Source organism: Phyllostomus hastatus, unplaced genomic scaffold, assembly GCF_019186645.2.
Source record: "Phyllostomus hastatus isolate PE091 unplaced genomic scaffold, TTU_PhHast_1.1 phas_contig_495, whole genome shotgun sequence".
Taxonomy (NCBI): Eukaryota; Metazoa; Chordata; class Mammalia; order Chiroptera; family Phyllostomidae; genus Phyllostomus; species Phyllostomus hastatus.
This window is the reverse complement of record NW_025333895.1, coordinates 1656633-1675932: the sequence shown is the minus strand read 5'-3', so window position 1 is coordinate 1675932 and position 19300 is coordinate 1656633. Positions and strand designations below refer to the sequence as shown.

The 19300-nt window shown below is 61.2% G+C and overlaps 1 protein-coding gene across 1 annotated transcript; it reads right to left on the bottom strand.

Moving 5' to 3' along the window:
• Positions 1-1510: 1510 nt before the first annotated feature.
• On the bottom strand, positions 1511-18452 carry ADGRD2 (adhesion G protein-coupled receptor D2). The gene is given in 20 exon segments (XM_045845907.1): positions 1511-1587; positions 2879-2909; positions 2999-3102; positions 6474-6616; positions 6965-7008; positions 11549-11654; positions 12764-12815; positions 12818-12882; positions 14202-14308; positions 14525-14881; positions 15072-15183; positions 15538-15607; positions 15956-16074; positions 16076-16274; positions 16277-16574; positions 16577-16614; positions 16893-17016; positions 17018-17112; positions 17448-17511; positions 18378-18452. Coding segments are annotated over 20 exon segments (2280 nt in total).
• Between the last annotated feature and the right edge of the window lie 848 nt (positions 18453-19300).

Sequence of the window (19300 nt, the reverse complement as noted above, 5' to 3'; positions counted from 1 at the left end):
CAGTTCAGCGCAGCTGATGTCCCTTGTTCTGCAGATGATGAACTGGCCTCAAGAGGTTCACCAGCGCCCCTCACCCCCAGCATGAAATACCCAGACCTCCGTCTTTGCGTGGAGGGTCTACCCCCGACCTCACTCCACCCCCTGTAGATTTTGTCCCAGACGAAAACCAGGCAGGGCCCAGGGCGGGAGCACAGGTGTTGCAGGGAGCTAGGTGCAGCTTGCACTTTGCAGGGCCTCAGGGCTCTGGCTGGCTCAGCCCTGCCCCACCTCCCCCCACCCACGCCTGGCGTGATCACCTGCCTCCCCAGGGTGGCCGCTCTGACACTCTTCCACTGCCGTCCTCCAGCCCCAGCAGCACTTGAGCCAGGCTGGAGCCAACAGGACAGGTAGCCTCTGTGCCCCGAGTCCCAGTCCCTGGGCGCCCCCTTGACTGGCCCTGGCCGCGGGTCTGCCCTGGCGCCGCGCCCTAGCACAGCACCAGTGTTTGGCTCTGAAGTCGTCAACCCAAGAAAAGACCCAGACCCAGACGTGGAGAAGGCTCCTGCCGCAGAACGGGTAGTGGCAGGACCCGGCTGCACAGCCTGGCTGGGTCGGGCACCTCTGGAGGCATGATTTTCACGGACCTGAGCCAGTCCCACCCACCCCAGCGCCTCCTCTGAGCAGTCTGCCTGAGCGGCTGCCATTCACACCCACAGCCACCCCGTCCCCCGGCTGGGGAGACCCAGGGCTGAGCCACGGGGACCTCTGTTTCTTTCTCTGCACGGCGGGTGACGGTGGCCTGCGGTCTGAGGAGACGACCTGGGGCTCTAGGGCGGTGATGGGCTCAGCACCAGCCAGCTATGTAGGAGGTGCTAATAGGCGTTGGCTGCACCTACCCTGATGGTGACGCTGGGACTTAGAGTCCCAAAGCTAAAGTGGCAGCTTCCCTTGTCGCTCTCTTCTCCCAGGGAGCCTGGCATCCTGTCCCCATCCCCAGGCCAGGGCAATCCCAGAGAGGGACAGGTCACAAGAGGTTTATTACGAGAGACACCTCAGGGCCATTGGAACTCTAGGGCAGGTGTGTGTGTTGGGGGGGCAGTCACAAACAGAAAGGGGGACAGAGCAGTGGGACCTTGGTGGGGTCTGTGAGAGCACAGGAGGGGGATTTGGCATGAGAGAGCAGGAGAGGCTTTGGGGGCTGGGAGCAGGCGGTGGTCCACGCTGATGTCTGCCACTCGGGGCCTCCGTTTGGGCCTTCCAGGCATCCCCAGGAGGAGCTTGGAGAAGAGTCCCCAAGCACTCTCTAGAAACCTGGGAGAGAAGGGCACCCTTTGGGCTGGGCTGGCAGAGAATCAGGGTGGGTGACCCCGGCAGCCCCCAAGACTAGGAGGGGGCTGGGAACTGAGGCTGGGCTAAGACCTTGGGTGGGAGTCTTGGCCTGGGGACCCTGGTCAGTCTTCCTCGCTCCCCCTCTGAGCCTCAGTTTCTCCATCCAAAGAACACCTGCGTGCCCCGATGGCTCCGTGGGCTTTCAGGAGGGTGGGGCAGGCTCTTCGAAGGACACGCAGCTGGCAGCCTTCACTCCTTCGCGCCTCTGGCTCAGGTTACCTGAGTAGGTCGCGGGGTGGAGCTGGGGGGCTAGGGCGTCCGGAGGGTGGGGCCGGGCCGCGGGCAGAGGGGAGGAGGCTCGGTTGCTAGGAGCGGCCTTAGCAACCCACTCATTCAGCGGAAACAAAGGCGCTGTCACTTGAGCACAGAGGCGCCGCGCCGCTCTCCTGTTCCCACAGACACGCTGTGCGGGCGCGGGGGGCAGTCCGGGGGAAGGCTGGGTCCGGGGCGAGGGCTGGGGAAGCTCGGGTCTCCGGGGAATGCAGCCCTGGGCTGGGCGCCTGCGTCCTCCCTGCAGGCCTGCAGGGGGCGCCTCCAGCCCATTTTGCAAAAGGGCGAGAAGCTGAGACTCCAAGGGCCTGAGGACACTAGGCAGGGGTGACGGCCAGCTGGGAGCTCGGGGGTCACACAGACCAGGGTTGGAATGTGCCTGTGCATACACCTACGTGACCACCCCTGCGCTTCAGTGTCCTAACTGCCGGGGCGGGGAGCCGACCCCACCTTCGCCACGGACCCTGGCTAGTCCTGGCTCCATCCCGTGCCTCGGTTTCCCTATTGATGCCACGGGAGGAGGACAGCATCTCCATTTGCCCGGGTCTCCAGATAACGTCAGCAAATGCCCCGGGGTTAGCCCAACCCCAGAGCTCAGCAAACGGGCCTCTTGTCCTGGCTGAAAACAATTACGGGTTTCGACGGGCGGGGGGCAGAGCTGAGCTACCGCCTGGCAGGGGGGCCTCTGGCCTCAGATGGCGGGGGCTCAGGCCCAGAGAGGCCGACAGACCTGGGTGCCCGCAGCTCCCTTCCGGCCGGGCTGAGCTGCCCAACCTGAGCAGGCCTCGGGTGGCCCCAGCCTGGCCCCACTGCCCACAGCTGCCCCCGGCATGCCTCCATCAGCTGTCCGGTGGGAAAGCCGAGGCCTTGGAGGGGACACTTGCTCCTCCCTTGGTTTGGAAGGCCCCTCAGAACCCGAGGTATCAGCAGGGGGGCCCTGACAGGGGATGAGGCCAGGCTTGGGGGGCCAGAGAGAGCAGGTGCACAGAGGACTCTGGGAAGGCAGGCTTCTTGCTCACTGCCCCTTCTGGCACGCCAGCTCTGGGAAGGGGACCCTAAGTAACCCCCTCCCAGGGAGCACTGCGTTTTCAAGGAGCACAGTGAGAGCAAGGGACTCGAATTGTGAGTGGTCAGGGGTGGCTGCTTCTCAAATCACTTTCAAATATTCTGACACTGGAGGGAAGGGGCATCCAGGCGCCAAGGGGGGAAGAGGAACCCCCCTGAGGAGGAGGTGCTCTACCTGAAGACTTGAATGCCATCAGCTCCACAGCCTGAGGACAGAGGATGTCATCAGGGGGCGGGCCCTCGATACCTCTGCTCCCCCCTGCCCTCGTGGCTTGCCCTGGCGGCCCGCAGCTACCTTGGTGATAACTCCCTCACGCCGCACCGTGGCCTTGGCATTCAGGATCTGCCAGCATGCAGTCTGCACCTCCCGGCTGCTGCCAGAGCCTGCCAGCCTGGTAACTGAGGAGGGGGGGCCCTTGGATCCCCAGGGGGAACCCACCACCCTAGCCCCACCCTGAAGCCTGTGGTTCCCCATCCCTGCTGGACACACTCACTAGCCCCCTGGCAAAACCCGGCCGCCCCTGTCCCAGCCTCACCGGTCTCTTGGGTTCTGCAATGGGGGAGAAGGTTGTGGGATCCTGGAGCTGTGGGCCCTGGTGGGGGAACACACTCAAGGAGGTGGCATTTGGGGAGGCGGGAAGCTCCCTCTGCGCTACCCCATCCTGGGTGGGGACCTCGTTATCAGAGAACCTAAGAATCCACCCAAGGGTTTACCCTCCAGGTTAGTGATGGGAAATGGAAGGCCCAGAGAGGGCAGGTAACTTGCCCAGGGGCACACAGCAGGGAACCAGAAGCTGGGATTGGAACGCCTGCCCTGGCCTGCAGGTCATCCAACCCACACCTTGTCCCAGGGCCCTGGTCCCCATCCTCCCACCTGCCTTTGGGGACCCCCTCAAGCCCCTTCCACACGGGTACCCAGGGAAGGGGACCCAGGGCAAACGGCACCTCTGGGCTGGGTGCCAGGGGCCGCTGTTCCCTGGAGGTGCTGCCGATGGGGGTGGGAGGAAAGCAGCCATTTCCAAGCCATCCCTCAGGCCCCAAGGTCGCAGGATTTCCTGGACCTCAGGCTCTCTGTCTTTCAGACGTGCTGCTGCCTGCCCAGCTCTACCTGGGCCCTGGGGAAACTGAGGCACTGGGTAGCACTTGTACTGGAGGGTGGTGAGGACATACCTCCGAGAGCCCAGTGTCTTCGGGTGGAGCCAAGGCCTCTACCCTCCACCCCTCCAGGCCTCACGCCCCAGCCCCGCCCACCCTCACAGCCTCACCCCGCCGCAGGGGGAGGGGGGCGAGAGCGGGCACACCTTCCTGAAGCTCCAAGGCTAAGTCAGGTCCTGGGACAGCAGAACTGTGATTGCGTTCTGACTGTGCCTCCGGCAGAGTGGCCTTCACCTCTGTGTGCCTCTGTCATCACATCTGGAGCAGGGGGCCGAGGCCAGGACTTGCCCCCGACGGGGCTGGGAGGGGCTGCATGTATGCAGGACACAGGGAGGGGCTGGGGCGTGGCTGGCTGCGTCCTCCACACAGGAGGACCAGGCCTCATTCCACTTGGGGTCTCACTTGCCCCTCATAGCAACCCCGTGGTGGAGGTGGGTGGATTCGCCCTCCCCATTTGATGGAGAGGGACCGTGAGGCCTGGGGTGGGCACAGAGCCTCGGCCCTTCTGAGCCCACCCCTGGCTGACTGGGAATGGGCCAGAGCGGTCACACTCAGAGCGATGGAGAGGCCGGGTGAGTGACAGAAAGGCAGAGGCTCAAAGATCCACAAAAGGGGGGACAGAGAGAGAGGGACCCAGGAAGAGCTAGGTGGGATGCAAGCCAGAGAAGGGGGCAGGGAGAGGGGACAGTGACAGAGGCTGAGGGACAGAGAGTCTCTCAGAAAAAATTCTGAAACAGAGACAAAGAAAGGAGACACCACGAGAGGAAAGGAGAAGAAGGGGAAGGGAGGGAGGTGGCCAGGGCGGGGATGGTGGCGCTGGCTGCCCGCAGCTGTGTCCAGCTGAGGGCCGCAGGCAGGGACGGAGCTGGAGTCATCACCATGGCAACAGGAGGGTGCTGCAGGCCCCACTCTGTGCCAGGTGGAGAAACCCAGGCAAGGCCACATGGCAGAGGGTGCAGAGCTGGGATTCGAACCCATGGAGCTCTGAAAGAGAGCTGGGTCTTGGGAGAAGGGCGTGTGAGTGTGGGGGGGGTGGGGAGGTGCAGCACTGCCCTCTGTCCCCAACTGCGTAGGCCCAGACAGGTCTCTGGGGGGCGTGCTTCTTTGAGGACAGCAGTGGAACCCCAGTTTTCTTCATTCTCCAGGCCCCTCTCTGGGCATGGCCTCCACCCTTCCCCAGCGATCCTTTCCTCTCCCCATTCCCACCCGGGGCTGGCAGAGGGGGGCCAGTCCCCAAGGCCCAGGGGAGAAGACAACACGGGCCAGGCCCGGGGTGACCAGCCCCCTGGGGACCCCTCCCGCGCCAAGCTCAGTGCTCCTTCAGCCCTCCCTCCCCCGCGTTGGTCATGGCCTGCACCCCCACACTGGTCAGTGCAGGGCACTCAGCAGCCCGCGTTGCTGCTGGGTCCCAGTGCCTAGAGCCGTGCCCGGCAGCTGGTGGGCATTGAACGCATCTCCAGAAGGTGGGTGAATGACTGGGTCGGGGCACCCCTCCCCACTCGCACCCCAGGTCAGCCTCGACGGCGCTTCCAGGAACAAGCCCGGCTCCGCTGCGGTCCAGGCTGAATCCCACGACGGTTGACAACTCAGTCTCCCCACTGTCCCCAGCGCCGCCCCTTCCTACTTGAGGCCTTGGGCAGGTTTTGCAGGGTGTCCATTTCTCCACTTCTAAGGCTTGTTCGGGGATAAAAACAGGAGCTGGGGCTCAGAGAGAGCACCGGCGCATCCGAGGGGACTGTCCCCCCCCATCCCCGACCACAGCCCCCTTCTCCCAGCAGGAGGCCCGGCTCTGGGCATGCGGACCCAGGATGGAGTTCGCACCGGAGTCTCTGAGCTTGCCTTTGTGTAGTGATGGGCCGCCCCACCTCTTGGCCCGGAGAGGGACCTGGGCTGGGGCGCGCCGGGTGGGCACAGACAACAGGAACATGTGTGTGGGGGGAGGGGGGAGTACGGCAAGGTAGGTGGAGGGGAAGGGTGGGGGCAGGGGAACCCTCCTCGGACCCCCGTCTCTACCTGCACCCCCCTGGGCTGCAGCTGTCTCTGTCCATGTCCAGGTCCCCACAGGTGTGCAACCCCCCTGAGGACAGGGACCTCGTCTGTCCCATTTCCGTGGCTCAAACCACAGGAAACACTCGGGGCGGGGGTGATTTCCTGGTCCCAGCATTCCTGCTTCATTCACGTGGGTCAAGCGCGGCCTTCCCAGCCATGCCCTTGGCTAACCTGCTGCCCCCACCGACGGAGCAGCCCACATGGACCTACCACACGGTAGGCCGCAGGCCCCGAGGGGAGAGATGTCCCTTCTGCCCTGCACCACCATCCCCAGCTTCCTGCTGGGGCCAAAGTGACTTTGGCACCAGCCTGGCGCTGGAACTTCCACCTCGCCCTTGAACGTTAGGGCAGAGGGATCTCAACGATTCCCTTTCTGGGCCTCAGTTTCCCCAACTGTTAAATGGGCCATGGAGTACTTGCATTTGAGGTTTTGCTCCCACCCCCTCCTCTTGACAATGTCCCCGGTTGCTGTTGGTACCTGCCATGAAGGGGAGGTGACTCCCCGGTCCTCTGACAAACCAGTCACCCCCTCCGGGTTCCAGTGCATGTCGGAGCCCCGGTCCCACCGGCTCCAGGGCCTGGAGGTACCTGGAAGGAATTAAGGCCCACGGCGGCGTAGGCACAGGCCGGGCTGAGGTGCACCAGCGTGCCCAGCAGCCAGGTCAGGCCCAGCACGGGCTGCAGGACCCGCGGGGGCCTTACAGCCGCCCTGTGGAGAGCAGGCCAGGCTGGGGAAGGAGGGCTCCGGGAGGGGCAGCATGTGGGAGGAGCCTGGGGGGGCGGAGCTGCAGAGCAGGATCCCGATTCAGGACTCAGGTGTGGCTGGACTTGGCTGTCCCTTCCCCAAGACCCAGAGGCGGTAAGCTTACATACCTCCTATGACAGGGAGCTCACTACCTTACGGGTAAGAGGCTCCCCCTGAGTGGGGCCTGAAGCTACCCCCACAAGGCAGACAGTGAATGAAAGCTCAAAACACCTGAGTCCTGCCTCATCCTCGGGCAGAATGGATGTCTTTAAAGAATCGCCTCCGTTAAGGAACCTGACAAGGGAATATCACCAGATGCTGAAGTTCCAGAAGGCGCAGACCGGCTCCGCCAGCTTCTGCGAGAAGGCCCGAGGGCAGGGAACAGGGAGAGGGCAGGTGTGTGTGGCAAAGGAGGGAGACCAGGGGATACATCCAGGGGATGCCCCTCCTTGTGTTGGAGGGGCTGGGGTTGCCCAGCGTGGGTCAGGGGTGGAGGGGCTGGAGGAAACGTCCGTGAGAAGCAAAGCGAGGCGAGCTTCACGCATGATGTGGAAACACGGGGACAAGCGAGCTGCCCTCTGGGGAGGGGTGAAGCCACCTGGACGCTCTGCACCAGGTGAGGACGGACAGGTCTCTACCCTCTGACGGGGAGGGAGCTCCGCCACGTTGCTCAGTAAAGAGAAAAGCTGCCCGACCACGTGCAGAGCAGGAACCCATTTATGTAGAAAAAAGTGAGGGCGGTGTAGTGAGAAAACTGGCATGAGGGGCTGCAGTCAAACACACAGCTACCTGACCGCCCCTGAACTGTGACGATAGAGGGGTTTTTGTCACCAGCGGTGAGCAGACAGCTGGCGGCCAGCGGTACCAGCCCCTGTCCCGCAGGGAGGCAGCCTGAGCGCCGGACTTGGGCTCCGTGTCCCAAACGGGGAGGGTGACGGCACTGTCACCTCCCTACAACGTCGTGTTCTGCAAAGTTCTTTCATGCGATTTGGTGTGCGTGGTCGCAGTAACGTTGGAGACAGGTATACGGTCCTGTCATTCAGGTGAGGAAACGGCCTCAGAGAGGGGAGTCCGTCTGCCCAAGGCCACGCAGCACTGAGCTGACGCCTGGCCCGACTCGATCAGCGCCACGCTCTTCCCGCCGCGCCGTGGCGCCGCCTGCAGAGAACGCGCTGCTGCTCGGGCTGACTGAGTCGTCACCCCAGGCATTCACGTGCTCACCGCACGTGTCCGGGGCCTCGGGTCCTGGGTGAGGTGCCCGGAGCGCCAAGACAGCTGCCGCACGCTTTCACAGCAGGTGACTATCATTCCACCCACAGCGCCTCCGAGTGGGGCAAACGGAGCCATCACTGGGCACTTCTGGAGACTCAGAAGCCACCACGGTGTCTGTGGCCAGTGGCCCTGAACCTGGCAGTGTAGCCCCAGGAGAAAGCCACCAGAACATGTGTTAGGAGCGAGGATGTTCCCAGGGTTCGCAGGGTGAGCTGGGATCGAAGGAAAGCCTGTCGCTGTTTTGTGTGCCTGACCGGGAGGGAGTCCCATTCCTTTTGGACCGTTGCCACGGGAAGGGGGTGGTTTCAGACTTGGCTGCAGTCGAGGCCTGCACAGCATTGAAAGGGCAGGATGGCCGAGGGACATCTGTGATGGAGACAATGCAGAGACACCTGCAGGGGAAGTGGGAAACGCACCGTTGGCTTGGCTCAGCTGAACGAGCAAGGGCTGTGGTTGTGAAAAGGGGGAAAATGTAAGCACCACACGCGCCCGGGGGAAGACTGAGGGGGGACACACAGGGAAGCGTGCACGGCGGCTATCTCCGAGCAGGGGGCCGTGTCTTCCTCGCCGTTTCCTGTGTTTTCCAGATTTGCCACAATGAGCGATCTCTCACTTTCCGTTATTTTTTATTTTAAGGTACTTAAAATCATAGAGTTAATATAGAAATACAATCGTAACAGCTTTTTGCAAATGTAAACAGAATTGAAATTTCAGCTAGACCGGCCAAGAACGAAAAGGCAAAGGTCACTCCAGACGCCGAGGTGGGAAAAGGATGGTAATTGTCTACGAGCAGCCGGAACGGCAGCAAACCAGTGGAAGGGACCAGCTCCTGGAAAGGCACGAATTACCAAACCGTCCCAGGAAGAAATCAACCACCCACATAGCCTCCTGTCAGTGACATAAGTCGGGCGCATCTTTCAATCTTCCCACAAAGGAAACATCGGGCCCCGAAGACTTCACTGGTCTCCGCTACCATCGAGCATTTCGGGAGAAATTGTGCCAACTCTGCAAAACCCTTTCAGAAAACGGGAGAGGAGAGAACACTTCCCAACTCCCTCGATGAGGTTGGCGTTGGTTTGATCACAAAACCAGAGGAAGAGAGGAAGAGAAAGCTACAGGTCACACTCATGGGCATAAACACAAAAATCCTGAACACATATTAGCGAAATGAGTCCAGCAATGTATAATACAATATAACCAATGAGGTTTATCTCAGGAGTCCAAGGTGGCTTTACTATGTGAAAATCAAGCGATGCGATGTCCTATATTAATAGAATAAGAGAGAAAACGACACCTTGGGTGAACTTCGATAGAAGGGCACTGAATCTGAAGGGGCACCTGTGGAAAGCCAATAGACGAGATACACACCTCGATCGAGGAATGAAAGACTCATCCTGAGGTTGCCAGTTCAATGCAGTCCCAGTCAAAATCCCGGGAGGCTTTTTTTTTGTAGACAAGCTGATTCTAAAACTTACATGGCAATGCAAAGAACCTTGGATCACCTAGGGCTTACGCTAGCTGATTTTAAGGTTACCATGTAGCTACGCAGATCAGGACAGTATGGGCTGAGCAAGGGACAGGCAGAGACATCAGCGGGGCCGAAACAGCAGAGCCCAGAAACAGACTTGCACACAGGTGGACAACTGACTTTCAACGAGATGAAGGTGACGAGACAATTCAGTGGAAGAAAAAACAGCTTTTACAGCAAATGCGTTGGGAATGGACGTCTCTGCGAAATGAATGAACTTCAACCTTTACCTGATACCGTACTCAGAAATTAACATGAGATAAATCTCATAGGCCTACATGTAAAAGCTAAAATGATAAACTGCAAGGAAAAAAATGGATGAGTTGGACTTCATCACAGTCTCCCAAAGGCACTGTTAAGAAAATGAGAAGACACTCCATAGACTAGGAGAACTTATTCACGAAACACATATATGATGAAGGACTTAGATCCCAAATATATAAAGAATTCTTTTTTTTTAAAGATTTATTTATTTATTTATTTATTTTAGAGAGGGAAGGGAGGGAGAAAGAGGGAGAGAGAGAAACATCAATGTGCGGTCGCTGGGGGTCATGGCCTGCAACCCAGACATGTACCCTGACTAGGAATCGAACCTGAGACATTTTGGTTCACAGCCTGAGTTCACTCCACTGAGCCACGCCAGCCAGGGCAAGAATTCTTAAAAGTTAAAAATAAACAATCTAACAATCAGGGAAAAGACTCGAACACACACTTAACAAAGGAAGGCAGGAACGCCTCGTGAGCGCGTAGAAAGATGTGCAGAACCCTCGGTCCTGAGCCAACCGCAGCTGAGCACCGCAGTGAGATATTAACGCACGGCCGTGACGAACGACGACGTGGAAAACTCAGACACACGACGAGGAACGGCTGAAACTCTCCTACGCTGCCCGTGGGAACGTGAGATGGTACGACCCCTTTGGAAAACAGACAGTTTCTTAGGAAGTTCAGCGTACACTGACACAGCCCAGAAAGCCCACTTCTGGGTGCTCACCCCATAGAAAGATGCCGCATGTCCACGAGGAGGTGCATATGAGTGTTCCCAGCAGATCTGCTCACAGTAGCCTGAAGTGGAAACAGCGCTCCATCAGCAGGTAGGTGGGAAGACAAATTGTGACACAGCCACATACTGGACTTCCGCCCGGCAGCGAAGAGGAGCGAATGGTTGAGACGGCGACGCCACGATGCTTCGCCAAAACACCAGCCGAGCACAAGAAGCCGCCCACCGCGCACACCACATTGTGCCATTCAGGTGACACTTCAGAAGAGACAGGTATGACCTACAGTCCCCGAAAGCGGGTGGGTCCGTGGTTTCCTGGGGCTCGGAGAGCAGGGGAGGGGGCGTGTGAAGGAGTCTGGGGAAGGTGGGATTGTTCCCCGCGTTGACCGGGGCGGCGGTGCGGTGTGCAGACGCACTGGTCCCAGCTCATCGGTGTGTGGGGATCTGTGCGCTTCAGTGCACTTGATTTTCAAAAAGTCTTGGGACGGTATGCAAGCTATGTGTGTGTGTGCACTTGTGTGCACATGCGTGTGTCCAGGGGTAGTGGGTGGTGAGCAAAGGAGACTTTAGCTTTCTCTGAAATGTGCTAATATTTTTTCAGAAGCAAGAAAGAACGGGTATATTACAGGTAATAGAGTTAAACACCGGATCTTGGAGATATTTCCGTGTCAGTGTACGGCAAAATACCTCATTTCTCACTCAACTTCAGCTGCCTGTTCCATTGTGCGGCTCCACATGGCTTGTTAAATGGTTCCCTGTGGATGGGCGTCCAGGCACCTGCTGATGGGCACCTAGGGCACCCCAGCTCTGGGACGATCACAGCACCTCCCCCAAGCTCCCTTTCTGCCTACGGGGAACGTGGTACGGGCAGTTGGAGGGGCAAATGAATGGGGCTCACCTGAGGCCCCGGGCATAATGTGGGATACACTTTCCTCCCCCCCGCCCCGCCCCTGGAGGACATGGGGATGGCTTGTGGATGAGGAGTTTTCTTGAACAGTTTTAGACTTTGCTTGTCCAGTGAACAAATATTAGGGGGAGGGAGAGGCCCACCCAAGATAAGTGTATCGAGGTGGCTGCTTCCCAGACGTGTCCCCGGTACCTGGGCTTGGTGTCGCCAGTGAAAAGTCACAGCTGTGGTGACCTCCCCGGTCTCGTCCCGGAGCTCAGAAGAAATGACGGCTGAGCCCACGTGGGTGTGCCGCAATCTGTGGGGAGAGAGGGAGCTTTGAAGGGCCCCAGCTGGCTCTGAGGGGGAGGTCGTGTTTGGCTGGGGACCCTCTCATCCAGGCCACGGTGGCGACGACACCCTTTGTGTCCAAAGAAACACCAGGAGGTTGTTTCCTGTGCTGGGGGCTGCGGCACCTGCGCTCCATCCAGTCTCGTCTTGGGGACTTGCTGGTAATTCGAGTTAGGACCTGCCCCGTCCTTGAGTCTCAGCACCGAAGCCAGGACCCAGGCAGGGTCCCACGAGCCACGCTCCCACAGGCCACGCCCCCACAGGCACACACCTCTGGCAGGCCCAGAATCGTGTGTGTGTGTGTGTGTGTGTGTGTGTCGGGGGCAAGGGGGTTGGCCCCGGGCTAAGGGCAGATTTGCCCACTAGAACGAGGGGTTCTGGGAGGGGATGGAGGCCTGGACTACCCCGGGGAGGGCACCCAGGGTTTCAGCAGCCTGCCAGGGGGCGCATGCACTGTGCATCCCGCTCACCTCTTCAGAGCCGCTGGGGGCCTGGGGCCCCGGGCCAGGCTGCCCCAGGGCGTGCTGGAAGACGCTGGAGCAGAACCAGCTGTGGACGCCGTGGCTCCAGAGAGGCCTGGCTAGGTGGGAGGGGGCCCGAGACCCCAGCCAGTGACTGACTGAGCAGGCGCCATGGGTTCGCCCGAGGGAAAGGCTCTGCCCCTCTTACAGATGGGGAAACCGAGGCTCGCAGAGGTCACATGACTTCCCGAAGATCACCCAGTTAGTAAGTGGCAGAGCCAGAATCCCAGCCCCAGTTCACAGGTCTAAACTGGCAGCTCCAGGGCCCTCTGCTCCTTGTTCTAATCCTCCACCCACGGGTGGCACTGGGTGGGGGCTCCCTCCGCCACCCACATCTGAGGGAGAACCTATGGGGTCCAGTGGGGGACGTTCAGTGGACACCTGCTACCAGGTGCTTTCAACCTCCTAACAACCCACGAGGCCACTACTAACACGGCGACAATCTTCCAGATGAGGAAATGGCCTCTGAAGGGTGAGGTGACTTATTCTAAGTAGCAGAGCTGGCCGCTGTGATTGGCCCAGACCCCAATAGGTCCCACCGCCCCTCCACCCTCACCCGCCTTTCCCAAGGAGCCGCCTCACTTCAGCTGCGGGGACCTGCAGGCGGCCGGCCCCTCCGGGTGCCCGCCGGGCACTGTGAACACGCAGCCCTCTGCGCTGGCCTCTCTCAAGCTCCTGGGGTCAAATGGGGCTGGGTGGCTGGACCTCGCAGGGAGGTCTCTCTGCGGGGCTGGCCCAGCTGGCAGAGTCTGGTCCTGCTCTACCTGCCACAGGTCTGGGGGCCACTGTTCTGTTCAGAGAGGTTTGGCAACTTGCTCAGGGTGAACCCAGGGGGAGGGCGTCACCGCAAAGGGAGTTACAGGGGTGGAGGGATGGGCAGGGCCTGAGTATCTGTGAGCCATCGGACACCGATGGGCACGTGAAGGACGCAAGTCTTGCCTGGCGTTCCACCGGAAGTGCTCCCCCATTCGGTCTGCAAGCACTCCCTGAGTATGCGCTTGGGTCTGGCCCTGAGATGCGGAACGGAGTGGGAAAGAGCCCTGCCCTGGCACTCTGCAAGCCTCGGGTGGAATGACGTGATCCCCGCAAGTGCAACAGGAGGTACGTTCAAGACGCTAGGCTAACAGAGAAGGGAGGAACTGTCGGGACAGAGCCCAAACCAGGGAGGGCTTCCTAGAGGAGGCGATGCTTAAGCAGGTTCTGAAGGCTATGCAGGGATTTGCCAGGTCAGAGAGAAAGGACGTTCTGATTGGAGGGCACAGCGTGGGCAAAGGCAGAAACCAAGTGGGGCGTCTGGGAGTGCAGAGGGCTCGCAGGGAGCAGGGCTGAGGGGGCTGTCGGAGCCCAGGCCCCGCCCAGAGCCCTGATGTGGGGGCTGATGGGTAGCAGCCTCAGCAGCCTGGCGGTGCTGGGTGTGCACTCTGAATGCTCTGAAGGAGGGGCCATGCCTCCCCCTTCTTTGGCCTGACTCAGAGCTAGACCTGTAATAGGGGCTTGCCTTTCAGACCCCCAAGGAAAGCCTTGCAGGGACGGCAAGGACAGGGCAGGGAGGGGAGCAGTGCACCAACGGGCACCCACCCGCTCAGGGCTGGGCAAGTCCCCTGGTGCCCCCTGACTTCTCTCCGGTGTCTAAGCATATCATCCCTGTTCTCCAGGAAAAAGATGAGGTTCAGAGTCCAGCGTTTCCTAGTCTACCACAGAGCCTCGGATCCCCAGTCAAACGTGGGCTTACACCCTTCCCAGGATGGGGAGCTCACCACCTGAACAGGTGAACCATTCCCTGGAACCAGCCTCCTGTGCTGTGTCATCCCCGCCCAGTTTCCAAGCCCCGGTCCCAGTTCTGCCTTCTGGGGCCCAAGGGGGAACATCTTTGCTCCTTCGGCCCCAGAGATTTGCAGGCAATGTCTGTGACCCCTTGTTCTCTCCCTTCTCTAGGCTGATCACTCCCAAGCCTGCAGTCACTTTTGCTAGGATGAGGCTTCCAACACCCTCACCATCTGGACAGCGTCACTGGTGTTCTCGAGTGCCCGGGCCTTTTCGGCAGATACGGTGGCTGGACACTCAGCTCGGAGGACATCGCACTTGAGGCGGTCAGCAGATTCTTGGACATGGGGGAAGCCCATGTTGATTAGTGCCTCTCAATAATTTTTAACTCTTGCTCAAGAGCAGTTGTATGTGAAAATTCACTTTATAAAATAGGACCAAAGAGGAACTCCTCTTGCTGGACGGAGAGATGGAGCGCATGGCTGCGCCACCTGCTGGTGGCAAAGTTGGAACCAGAGCCCAGGCCCCTGCCCGCCGGCTCCGTGAACCTCACCTCGCTGACCGACAGCCACGCACCAGCCGGCCGCTGCTCCGGGACCATGCTGGCCACAGAGGGGACGCCTTGGCCCAGCTCCTCCCAGGGTCCCGTCAAGGCCTCTGGCCCCACAGCCCCAAGGGCTGTCACCCTCTTCAGGAAGTGTACGACAGCCAGCAGCGCAGCCAGCCCCAGAAGAGTGGCCTCCTTTGCCAGGACTCCCTCCAGGAAGCTGGAGGCCTTGTCAGGGGGCAGGTCTCCATGGGCTTCCGAGAGAGGGTCAGGGAGGAGCCGTGGGCAGAGGGGCCACTTACTGCTGGTCTGGCTGTCGGGGGGGATCCCCGGGGCCCACACTTGGGCTCTGCCAGGGCCTTCCTTCTTGGTGAGTGGGTGTCTAACTTGTCACAAGCCCCCAGTTCTCAAGGACTCCAAAATAGGGAGCATAAGCAACCCTAATTCCTGCAGACACATTCGGTGGGTGTCCCCTTTGCTAGTGAGGAAAGTGAGGTGCAGGGAGGTGACCCATGGTGCCCCAGACTCCTCAGCACCCCGGAAGGGGGCTCACCACGATGGCCTTGTCCGCGGCATTGACTCGGCTGATAACATCCTGGCCAGACCATGGCTGGGCCTCCTGCAGCCGCCGATAGGTCTCCGCGGAAGGGGCGCCGGGCTGGGATCTGGGCAACACTCTTCCCAGAGAAGCCCCACCCACCCTGCGCTGATGGGGAGGAACATTATGACGGCTGTGTGTCCAGTCTTTTACGTGGTGTTCTAGGTGGGGAAATCAAGGCACAGGACGGCAAAATCACTTGCCCAAGGTCACATAGCTGGGATTCACCCTCAGGTCTATATGGACCCACTGACCTGCGGTCCCCGGAAGCCCTGAGACTCTGAAAAGATTCTGAACTCCCAGGCTGTGTCAACTGCTGGCTCCCGCTCGGCCTGCGCTGGTGCACACCCAGCTTCCCCTTCAGCAGAACCCAGCACCCTGCGCAGGCGCACCTGTCCCCTAGCAGCAGAGGAAGAGCTGCCGCCGCAGGCGGGGCAAAGAGCCCTGGATGCAGGGTCCTGAGTCCCACGCAGGGCACTCCTCTGAGGGCACTGGCCACGGTGGGAGAGGTGTCAGGGCCGCATCCTGGCTCCCCATCGGTGCCTAAGACCCACTTTCTTTAAAGGTGCCTGCACCCCTGAGAGGGTGCCAGGACTCATGGCCTGGGAACTGAGAGAAGGTGGAGCAAGGAGGCCAGGGGGTGAGCGGCTCAAGCTGTTGGCACAGGGCGAATACTCAGGGGACTCGCCTCCTGGAGAGGACAGGGCAGGCCAGAGTTGCCGGTGGCCAGGTTGTCAAGGGTCCCAAGATCAGAAGGGAGGGTAAGGGGTCCAGGGGGTGGGGAGTTGAGTCAAAGGGCAGGACGGGGTCTGGCAGCCACAGGGCGGGGCGTGCCATACTGGGACAGAGAAGGCGCACCTGCACCGGTGGCAGCAGCAGCCGCCAGGGTGTGAGGTCGGGGACGCCCGAGTCCCAGCAGAAGGGCAGGCTGTCGGTGGGCGGCGCACAGGCCTGTGCGCTGCGTGGTGCTCAGTGCCTGGGCCCAGAGGTGGAAGTCGGTGAGGTTGCCCCAAAGGCATCACCCACGGAGAAGACACCACCGAGAATCCTGATCTTAACCCAGCACGAGGATGCCGCCAGGTGGCACCAGCTGGCCTGCGCCCAGTCCCTGAACTCCTGCGCCCAGTCCCTGAACTCCTCCGCGCCGCCGCCGGTCCCAAACAGCACCCAGCGCCGGCCACGCTGCTCCCATGTGGCGCACATGTGGTGCCAGCGGCCATCCGCGAGGAGGGCAGCGAGGAAGGGCTCGTGGTGCCCGCGCACCAGAAGCACGACGGGCACGGCGCTGCCAGGCTCGGCCAAAGCGCGCAGCTGCTGCGCGTTAGCCAGCGTTGGCGCGCCGAGAGAGAACAGCGCGGCGGTGTCGGTAGAGGCAGCGTCCCACTGCAGGTGCACGCACACCGTCAGCGCCCCCAGCGCGGGCAGGGGTTTCCGCAGCTGTGCCGCCGGGTCTGTGGTCCCCTCTCTTGGAGAACCAGCGCCGCTGTGGTTCGCGCGCCTGCCGGGATATACCGGCTGGGACCTCAGTCTCCCCAGCTGCGCACACCACCCTACCCCTGAAGCCCCTTCGGCGCCGCTGCAGCGTCCCTCCTTGGCTTTGGGTGCCTGCCTGTCTCCCTCGGGAAGGAAGGAGTGGGGGCTCCAGTGCCCATGCCGGGGAATCAACCCTCTCTGTGACAGGGACTTCCTCTGGGCTCAATCTGCAAGGACTTCCACGGTGGGCTCCCGTCTCTGGAGATCACCAAAGCCTCTACCTCCCCAACTACCCAGGCCCACACTCATGCCTCCGTGGGCCTCTTTGTAAAGGGGCTTTTCTTTGGGCCACCCAGATGGTGTCGGGCAGCGGTGAAGCGAGGACCCCACCTGGGGCACCCAGTGCCGAGTGGCCAAACTGCTGCGCCGCAGGACTCTTGGGCGTGCCACCAGCTCAGCCGCTGCCCTGGGAACTTGCATCCCCCACCTGCCGTCTCCACCACCTCACCGAGGGCCACTGGGGCTGCAGGGCTAGAGGAGGGGTGGTGTGGGAGAGCAGTGTGTGAGCAACTGATGGGGGTCGGGGGTCAGGGGGTGGGGGTGGGAGGACAGGGACACTCAGCGTGGAGTCACTCTGGGCTGGACGGGGACGGACTCCGGCCATGCTGTCTCCCTTGCTGAGCCTGTTTCGTCATCGGTGTAATGGCAGGAGCGAGATGGACAGGAGAGAAACTTTCAGCCTGAGGCCAGGTGTGTGGGGCCTGAACCGAATGGCATTTCCTCACTTCCGCAGCCCAGGGACCACAGACTGGCGGAACTCGGGGAGGGGGATCCTCTGGGGGATTCCCTCACACCAACCTGTGTCCCGAGGGCTCCTCGATTCTCCTGGGGAGTTGGAGGGGGTCCCAGAGAGACCCCGTGTCTGAGAGAGAAGACGGGTGGGGGCTGGGTCAGGTGTGCACCCCCACATGTGCAGACACTGAATGCCGACTGTGTGCCCCAGTGGGGTGCGGTAGAAGCTGCAGGCTCTGCAGGCAGACCTGGCTCAAGGCCCGTGCAGAGTGTGGCCTTGGGTGGGCGACTTCCCTGTCCTGAGCCTGGTTCCTCCGTGCGAGGAATCAAGAAGCTAGTGAGTGAGTGTAAAAAGGTGTAGCATCTAGTACACGCTTTTGCTCTAGTTCTATGCCAGGGGCTTGTCTTTTGTAATCTTTGCAGTGACCTCATGGTGTGAGGTGGCAACTTGGAACCTTATTGGCTGTGAGTCCTCTCGGCCTCCTCCCTGGCACCCCCATCCCAGAAGCTCAGGTACCAGGAGGGAGGGGAGGCAGTGGCAGGCAGAGTGGGCCATTCTGGGCCCAGCGGGGCCGGTGAGGAGCTGTGGGGCTTGCAGGTGTGGCCCACGTGGGCTGAGGAAGGAAGAAAGCAAAGAAAATCAGCTCAGTGTCCTGCCTCGCTACCCCTCTGTCTGCCGGGCCATCCTGTCCCTTGTTTGGCTCCCACACCCCACTGGGCTGGACGCCCGGATGGGATGGCCCACCCACCGGGGATGACGTTTAGTTGCACAAAGGGATGGTCTCTAGGAGCCCCTTCCAGGACCGCTGGGAAACGCTGTCGCCCTGGTAAGCTGGGGGCAAGGGGGACGAAGTGCTGGGCCCCCACAGAGGGGCGGGGAGCTCAGGGCCCTGTAGGCTTCCTCCAGTTCTTTGGGGTTCACAGCTGGGCATTCAAAGCTCTGCTCGTCAGGCCTCTGCTAAGCTCACTGGCCTCCCCATCGCCCCGTGCGGTCACCTTTCCCCTGCTCCGAAGCCGCTCCCATGTCCCCTTTTCCCCGGGCAGCATCCCCTTCTCCGGACCTTTGACCATGCCGTCCCTCCTGCTGGACTGGCCTCCCAGTCCCTCGGGGGCGCCACCTGCAAGACCGGTTGGCTGTCCCTTCATCCACCCAGCCCAAGGCCAGGCCTGCCACGGCCAGGCGCTGGGTAAACCGAGGAAACCCCAATTGCAGGGGATTGGGGGGTTGCTCTTGTTGGCCTGTTTGCTTCTTCAGGCAGGGGAGAGCCCGGCCGGGCAGAAACGGGTCTCAGGAAACTCTGGAGAGGAAAACTGCTCCCCTGGGCTCCCCAGCTGGCCCCCCGCCCCCGGGAGGCCTGGAGCCCTCACCAGTGACGGTTCATTCCCATTCCCTCTCCCAGGTACAGTCTATAAGCATGAAAGTCAAACACGTCCTGGGCTGGCAGGAAATAGGCAGAACTTGCTCCCCGTGTCTGTGACCTGCCCACACCCCATCCTAGTCTCCCCAGCCAGCGAGGAGGGCGGGCAGGAGAAGCGGGAGGAGCCCTTGCCGTGCCCCGCCCTGGGCGGGCCCTTCCACACACGGACCATCTCCCTGAAGACAGGCTCCCCCACGGCCCCGTTTTACACCCGTGCAAACCGAGTCCAGAAAGAAGGCCCGGCTCTCGCGTCGGGGGAGGCGTGGACCCAGGCCTTCCTCCTGCGCCTGCGCTCTTTCTCTCTGCGGCTGGGCCGCTGATGCCAACCCTCCCCATCTCCTCTGGATGTCTCCCAGCCCTCCTTGCCTTAGAACCCCAAATCTCATCCCTGTAGCTAAGTTACAATCCCCACCCCCGTCCTTGGCGGTACCCCTGCCCCTGGAGCCCCCGGTGCAAGTCCCTCTCTCCTGTGGGCTCACGTTTCCCAGGAGTCACTCCTGG